The 8000-nt window shown below is 43.1% G+C and overlaps 1 protein-coding gene across 1 annotated transcript in view; it reads left to right on the top strand.

Annotated features, from left to right (window-relative positions):
* LOC109484060 (xanthine dehydrogenase/oxidase-like) overlaps positions 1 to 7250 on the top strand; it is a 41464-nt gene extending 34214 nt beyond the window's left edge. Inside the window, exons 29-35 of the mRNA XM_019787257.1 lie at positions 141 to 365; positions 1061 to 1179; positions 1783 to 1897; positions 2538 to 2603; positions 3580 to 3768; positions 4334 to 4501; positions 5726 to 7250. Of these exons, the coding sequence (XP_019642816.1) occupies positions 141 to 365; positions 1061 to 1179; positions 1783 to 1897; positions 2538 to 2603; positions 3580 to 3768; positions 4334 to 4501; positions 5726 to 5776 (933 nt within the window). The 3' untranslated portion in view covers positions 5777 to 7250. The remainder of the gene's footprint in view (positions 1 to 140; positions 366 to 1060; positions 1180 to 1782; positions 1898 to 2537; positions 2604 to 3579; positions 3769 to 4333; positions 4502 to 5725) is intronic.
* Positions 7251 to 8000: the final 750 nt, after the last annotated feature.

Below are 8000 nucleotides of genomic sequence, written 5' to 3'. Positions count from 1 at the left end.
CACGTGTGATGTGCCCTGGTGCATGTGTGATGTGCCCTGGTGCATGTGTGATGTGCCCTGGTGCATCGTGTGATGTGCCCTGGTGCATGTGTGATGTGCCCTGGTGCATGTGTGATGTTCCTGTCTTGCCTCCCCAACAGGCCGGTGCCCTGGTGCACGTGTACACGGACGGGTCCGTGCTGCTGACCCACGGTGGAACAGAGATGGGGCAGGGTCTGCACACCAAGATGGTGCAGGTGGCCAGCAGGGTGCTGAGGATCCCCACCTCCAAAATCCACATCAGCGAGACCAGCACCAACACCGTACCAAACACATCCCCAACTGCTGCCAGTGCCAGCTCAGATCTCAACGGGATGGCAGTCAAGGTGTGATCTGAGGACAGTTTGTTTTGTCTCTTGCCTTTTAGAATGATAGCCCAGGTGCCATCCTTCGTAGCATGGAGGTAGAAAAATTTTTCTACCTCCATGTTCGTAGTTACCGAAAGCTCCCTACTGTTGCTTGCTACTACAGTGCGGCTAGTACAGAGTAAGCACAGAGGTTGGAACCCAGTCTAATAGAATGAGAAACCTAAAGAGCAATTCTAGCACATAGGCAGTTATTTAGTTGATTTAGTCATTATGGGCGGTAGATCAGTAGACTTGCAGTATACAAGTTCAGTCAAACCTGACAAAGTGGCCACCTCTTCAACCTTTCCATAACAACCACATTTTCCCACTCCCCAAAATTTGTCTTTTTCCATTATTAAGTGCAAGCATAAGCGACCCACCCAAGGCCACTCTACCTCGGTCCCCTGGATGGCCTTCTTGGGCAGGTTTGACTGTGCATCCTCGGAATGACACTGTGTTATGTGTGTAAAAGTAGTGTAACAGTGGGGGGTTTATAGGCGCTACCAACAGATCCGGCAAACGGGTCTAGACCTTTTAGCGGAGAGGTAAGGAGTGTCTGACTGGGGCCCAGGAGGTCGTGGGTTCGAACCTCGGCCAGGGACCAGAGGGGTTTTTACTGGCTCTCCCTGTTTCTTACATGTGCTATACAGCTTGATCCATGTCCTGTTTCCCAGCTTGCCTGTGAGACCATCCTGCAGCGACTGGAGCCGTACATGGGGAAAGGCTCCTGGGAGGACTGGGTGCGGGCGGCGTACTTCGACAGAGTCGGTCTGTCAGCCACTGGCTTCTACAGGTCTGTGGGCTGGGACTTTTTCCCTACAACTAATTGTAGACTCGCTGTTACCAAGTACAGTAGGAGCATCATCACTTGATAGCTTCATAATTTATAATGTTTACTGTTAGACGTGCAACGTTTAGGTGTAACGGGTTGTTCAGTTTACTATAGCCAGCTGTCGCCATGCCACTGGCTTCTACAGGTCTGTGGGCTGGGACTTTTTTTCTAGAAGTAATAATATTTGTAGAGTGGAACTTGTTGCCACCAAGTACAGTAGGGGCATCATCACTTGATAGTTTTGAACAACTCCTGCAGTTAGATTTGCAAAGGTTAGGTGTAACAGGTTGTGTCGTGTGATATAGCCAGATGCTACTGACCTGCGTGCCTGAAAAGCAGGTGTGTTACACGGAAGGGCGGTTATACCGGCTATACAGATACAGAAGCTGGTGCGTTACGCCGAAGGGCGGTTATGCTGGCTACGCAGATACAGAAGCTGATGTGTTATTCCAAAGGGCGGTTATACCGGCTATACAGATTCAAGGCATTTCATATTTACATTGTTGTGAATGTTTGTCCACTTTGACTGATGCAAATCTTAGACTTACATTGTTGTCTGTTCAGGACCCCAGGACTAGATTACGACATGCAGAAGAACGAAGGAAGACCCTTTAACTACTTCTGCTACGGAGCAGCCGTGTCAGAGGTCGAGATTGACTGCCTCACAGGAGACCACACGGTAACACTCGGGCTCTTGATGACCAAATACTTACTTGGATGCTTGATTGACTCCTTGAGCTTTCATACAATTCAAATACAAAGGCTGTTCTTCCTGGAGTCTTTAAATGAAACATATACCGGAGGTACAAATACATTACAGATCAATTACTCTACTGGTAATGTACACAAAAGGCTTGCAGGGAGCTCCCCTGAAATGTGTTTATAGATACAACTTGGGGTCGTCATGTCATACACCATCATGTAACATCATGAAGATTAAAAATTACTTCAGTGTCGGGTGCGGGGCCCTTAGAAAGAGTCATCGGGCACACATTGCTAGTTATACACCGGTTTGTGATGATATGCATGTCACAAATGTCTTCAGTCTCGGGTGTGGGCCCCTAAAAAGAGTCCAACTGACTAAAACACAAGATATGCAAGGAGATGTTACCCCAACAGCTGGATTGATTTTGAAAACTGTCAGTACTTTTCAGTTTTCAAAATCTTTATCTGCTTCAGTATTGCACAACTTGTGTATCCCATTTGTACCTGGATGTCTAATCTTCATTGACGTATAACACATTAGTTATTCTTCATTCTGACCTTTAATTCCACTGATAACTTAATAAGATGTTCTATAATGTTTTACACATTAACAGGTTCTACGTACAGACATTGTGATGGACGTGGGAGACAGCCTGAACCCTGCTATAGACATTGGACAGGTACGGTGGTGGCAGAATACTTTTCATTGAAGTACTGTCCAGTCCTTTCTTTTTTAAGTTGAGAGAATCAAGAGTAGAATATGGTTTATTGCATATTGTGGCTCCATTAGTAAGATAGGAACTTTATTTGCAAAATCATGCCCGAAGGCTAATTGCTTTTACAATCAAGTATAATTGTAATACTTATTGCAATACAGTAACAGGAGACAGGTCACGTAACAACTGTCTGGAAAAAAACTTCTACCTCTACTACTACGCTTAAGCTATTATGGGGTTCGACTTCTTCTTTGAATGCAGTGTCCCACATTCTGCATAATTAGTGGGTTTTGTGATCTTAGTAGAAATGCAGTTTTTTGGTGATCTTCTAAATGACGAAAGGATGGAGAAATTGTTGTAACTGTCTGAAATAATCTGTTTCTTTCGGTCTCATAGTGACAGTAGCCTGGGTGCCACCCGATTTGTAATGGCAACCCTGATTTTTTCAGGTTGTAGTGACATGCAGTACAATCATTATATTTATTAATATTGACTTCACTACTCTTCCCGGAGCACCTGTTTGCTGTCTTTCAGCTGATGTTTATTTATTGTTTATTTCAGGCTCAATGGCCCATAGTTTAGTGGTTTGATGACTTGTAAGTTATCATTCCTGATACACAACTGTTGTACCAGGGCCACTAGGTATAAATAAATAAACAGAGCAGTAGTTTGTTGGCTACACAATGGGATTAGGCAAACATTATGCTAATTTAGATATTTCTCTTGCGTTACCTTGTTTGTCACAGTTGTTTATGGATTTTGGTAACTGCTGAATTGTCCCCCAGATTGAAGGAGCATTACGAACAAATTATGCATTGCAGCTAATGTACTGATTATGAATTACGTTAGTTTTCGGCGACTGCCTTATTACGAAGACTAAACAGGCCGGATTATGCCCTATGAAAAAGAGATGCAGTAACTCTGCTGAATTTTTCCCCAGATTGAGGGAGCGTTTGTGCAGGGCTACGGCCTGTTCACCATGGAGGAGCAGGTCTACTCGCCTGATGGGGTGCTGTACTCACGAGGACCCGGCATGTACAAGATTCCCGGCTTTGCCGACATCCCCGTCCAACTCAACGTGTCCCTGCTGAGAGGCGCGCCCAACGACAAGGCAATCTTCTCATCCAAGGTAGGCCTGGTTGTTACGTTTACCTTCGCAGAAGGAAAGATATATTGTTTTTTCAGTTTCTTCCTCTTTTCATTATTTAAACACATACAAGATGTAGGTCTATTGCCTGGACCAATCTGCTGTCACCATGGTAATTGTTGCTGTAGCAGACACCCTGTGGTGTAATTGCTTGCCAGTTAAATTTCTTAAGTCTCCAATATCTACGGCCAGAAATTTACTGGGAAGGAAGGTGAAATAAAGGAAATCCGAGTAGTAAGAAATTAAGTTGATCAAAGACAAGTCACCCAAGACTTCTGTAATATATAGTTTTGTTCGAGCATTGCAGCATTCAACAATTACAGACATGACAGAAGCATTTCTAACTGTTTGAAGTTTGAACATCACTAACTCCTGTCCATATTCAGGAATTTATGTAGATATGGCTCCCAATGTTGAGTCGTTCCGGGCCGGGCTGGCGGCCTGCCCGCCTTAGCCTTGACCTCCTCTTCCCCCCTAACGGCACCCCTCGTGGGGTTATCTGGGGGTAACCTAGATGATGATGATGATGATATCCCTCCATCCCCAGGCTGTAGGAGAGCCTCCGCTCTTCCTGGCCTCGTCCGTCTTCTTCGCCATCAAAGACGCCGTCTCCTCTGCCCGGGCGGACGCGGGGCTGAAGGGCACGTTCCGCCTGGACAGCCCCGCAACGGCCGAGCGCATCCGCATGGCCTGCCAGGACCAGTTTACTGCACAGGTAGGGACGTAGTCTTGTTCATTGCCTGCCAGGACCAGTTTACTGCACAGGTAGGGAGGTTTTCTTGTTCATGGCCTGCCAGGACCAGTTTACTGTACAGGTAGGGACGTAGTCTTGTTCATGGCCTGCCAGGACCAGTTTACTGCACAGGTAGTGAGGTTTTCTTGTTCATGGCCTGCCAGGGACAGTTTACTGCCCAGGTAGGGACGTAGTCTTGTTCGTGGCCTGCCAGGACCAGTTTACTGCACAGGTAGGGAGGTTTTCTTGTTCATGGCCTGCCAGGACCAGTTTACTGCACAGGTAGGGACGTAGTCTTGTACAAGGCCTGCCAGGACCAGTTTACTGCACAGGTAGGGAGATTTTCTTGTTCATGGCCTGCCAGGACCAGTTTACTGCACAGGTAGGGAGGTTTTCTTGTTCATGGCCTGCCAGGACCAGTTTACTGCACAGGTAGGGAGGTTTTCTTGTACATGGCCTGCCAGGACCAGTTTACTGCACAGGTAGGGACGTAGTCTTGTTCATGGTTTTGTTACAAAGTTGGTAGTTACATGTTTATGCTTAAACGTTTTGATCTAACACAAAGAAGTTCACTCACCTAGAGCTTTCGACCAGTCACTCTGGTCTTCCTCAGTAAACTGACTCAGTGAGGCTTGTCACGTGGCTTCTTTGAAGTGTGACTGTGTGACATCATCACTGGGTCAAAGGTATCTAGTAGACTGCAACGTCACACTTCAAAGAACTTAGAAGCCACGTGACAAGCCTCACTGGGTCAGTCTACTGAGGAAGACCGGAGTGACTAGTCAAAAGCTCTAGGTGAGAGAACTTTTTTGTGTTGGACCAAATGTTTTAACTTTAAACTTGTTCAAGGTTTGTCTTCGTCAAGCATTCTCTAGCTGTAGCACAATGGGACTCATTCATGAATAAAAACATTTCAGATTCAATGTTAGGCTTACCATGGCACAAAGTTCTTGTGTCCTTGTTCTTTACATTTTGATGTCTTGAGTAAAGTCACAAAAATACATTAACTAAGCCCTTGTTAAAGCTTTTCCCTGTACTACATTGGCAGTGTGTGTTTTTTTTATTCCCAAATTTTGATACCAAGTACATTATGATTAGCTGCATTAAAGAGTAAAACAACTGCGTTACATTGTCAGTGCTAGGTTGCAAGAAGTATACAGCAGTACATGTTTTTCAACAATGTCTTTTCCTGCTGTTCCCTTGTAGTTCCCTGCAGCTGAACCTGGAAGCTTCAAACCCTGGGCCATCAGGCTTTAGGAGAGACTATATTTGAGACAGCTGTGGAACACTGAAGAAGAAAGCACGTCGGCAGAACATACTGCACCTGAGCGAAACCCAGATTTTTCACGGGTCTTCTTGAACGTTTGGTCAAGTTTGAAACAGAATTTTGATCATTGCAGATGATTATTATTATTAATATCTTTTACAACACATTTCAAAACTGTAAACAAGATCCTTAAATACTACATGAATACAACCAGAATGAAATGTTTTGCAGAATTGCTATGCACAATACATTACGGATTTTGTGCAGGTGCAGTACATCCTACCGACACACATGCAATGCTGAAGAAGATCTTGCATGGGCCAGTGATAGCAATAGCAGTATTGGGAAGAATGTGTGGTCAAGGGATCAATGATATATTATAGATTTTTGTGCTTAAAAGAGCCGTATTCATGTAGACTAAGATACTAATAGGTGTCATTATAAACATAGTGACCTGTGAGGGCCTGCATGGGGGGGGGGGGTGATTACAAATTACGCAAAATTGACGCTGCCGATTACGTAAGTTCTCTGAGCTGATTACGGACAATTATATGTAAGGCTAATGTACTGATTATGAATTACGATGATTTTGGGCAGCTGCCTACAGATTACGAAGGTTAAGAGGGCAGGATTACGACTTACAGAATAGGGCATGCAGGCCCTCACCTGTGTGTTGTGATAATCTGGGCATCCTGTTACCAAAGTTGCAAGCAAGACTGTACTATTTCTGTACTTTTGTTGAAATTGTCAACCTTTTGGATGCTAAAGATGAATGAAAAGTTTGATACGAAACAAATGTAAAGAGATTGTGTGAAATAAGCTAAAAGTTAGACACTTGAAATTACTAGAAATTATTTTCTGATATTCTCCAGTGAGATAATAAATACATAAGCCATTATTAATATAGGAGTAAGGTTAAACCATAATATATACATTGTATTACATTTGTGTAAAATATAGCATGATAATTATGAAATCACGAGCAGCAACTTGGAAAGATGAGAAATTCTTATATGGATGTGAGAATTGTTAGCTAGTGATCAGTGGGAATGGATTCAAGCTAATATGGCTGAGTTATGTTTACTTTCTTCCATGTGATGGTGGGAATATTATATTCTTACCTGACATGTTAAAAGCTAATATGAAGTTGAGTTGCTGTTATCAGTGAGTATGCTTGTGCCATTTTGTCTTTGTGATGCCAAGATAGTATTGAATAGAGTCTAATCAGAAATTATTGGATAGAGATCTGAGGTATCTTTGCAGGCAATGCAAGCAGAAATGGTTGTCCTTACATTGCAACATTGAAATCGCAGTTCAAATTGCATCACAGAAACTATTATAAATATATCTTTGTAATGATAAATTGCTCATTGTTGTGCTTGTTCTGAATATTTCTGCCACTGTATGTTGATTTCCAACTCACATAATGATTCAGTGTATGAATATAAGGAAAAAGCAAAACACTATCTTTATTGTCTTTATTTATAATATGTTTACAGTTGATTTCCAACTCACATAATGATTCAGTGTATGAATATAAGGAAAAAGCAAAACACTATCTTTATTGTCTTTATTTATAATATGTTTACAGTTGGACTAAGTGCATTGTCAATCTGAAGGTTGACAATGGATCCTTATTATAGTTTGGAGCCGGACATGTTGATATTGCTACAGAACAACTTCAATGTCGAATCACAGGTAACACAATATGCAAAGGCCCCAATTTTTTTTCTATTGAGATGGTTTACCGATATTTCCTTCAATTGAGTTTCCGAACATACATACTGACTTCATAAAAAAAAGCAGAGCAAACTACAGAAAACAACGAAACCTACAAGTAACAAATGGATGCGTGTGCCACTTCAACAATAAAGGTTCCTGTCCTTGGTGCTGAACGCCATCCGCTCAGGCATATCGTGGACGTAAGTCCGATGTATTTTTCTGGTACAACTGGATGTTTTTAGAAAGTGGCCATACCGGCCAAATATGGAGATAATATAACGGGAGTTGGTCCGCTGGAGGGCATACTATCTCTCTTTTTGGCCAATTTCTATTCTTTCCAGTCACCTCTCGAAGCCTGGTAGAGGCCGTATGATATGACTTACTCTTGTACGTTACATCGACTACTCCGTTACATAAATGAGTGTGAGTGAGTGTGTGTGTTGTGTGTCTGTGTGTCGTGTCTGTGTGTGTGTGTGTGTGTGTGTGTGTGTC

This window comes from Branchiostoma belcheri, unplaced genomic scaffold (assembly GCF_001625305.1).
Source record: "Branchiostoma belcheri isolate BF01 breed outbred unplaced genomic scaffold, Haploidv18h27 scaffold68, whole genome shotgun sequence".
Classification (NCBI taxonomy): domain Eukaryota; kingdom Metazoa; phylum Chordata; class Leptocardii; order Amphioxiformes; family Branchiostomatidae; genus Branchiostoma; species Branchiostoma belcheri.
Note: the sequence above shows the minus strand (reverse complement) of the source record. Positions and strands in the feature narration are given on the sequence as shown.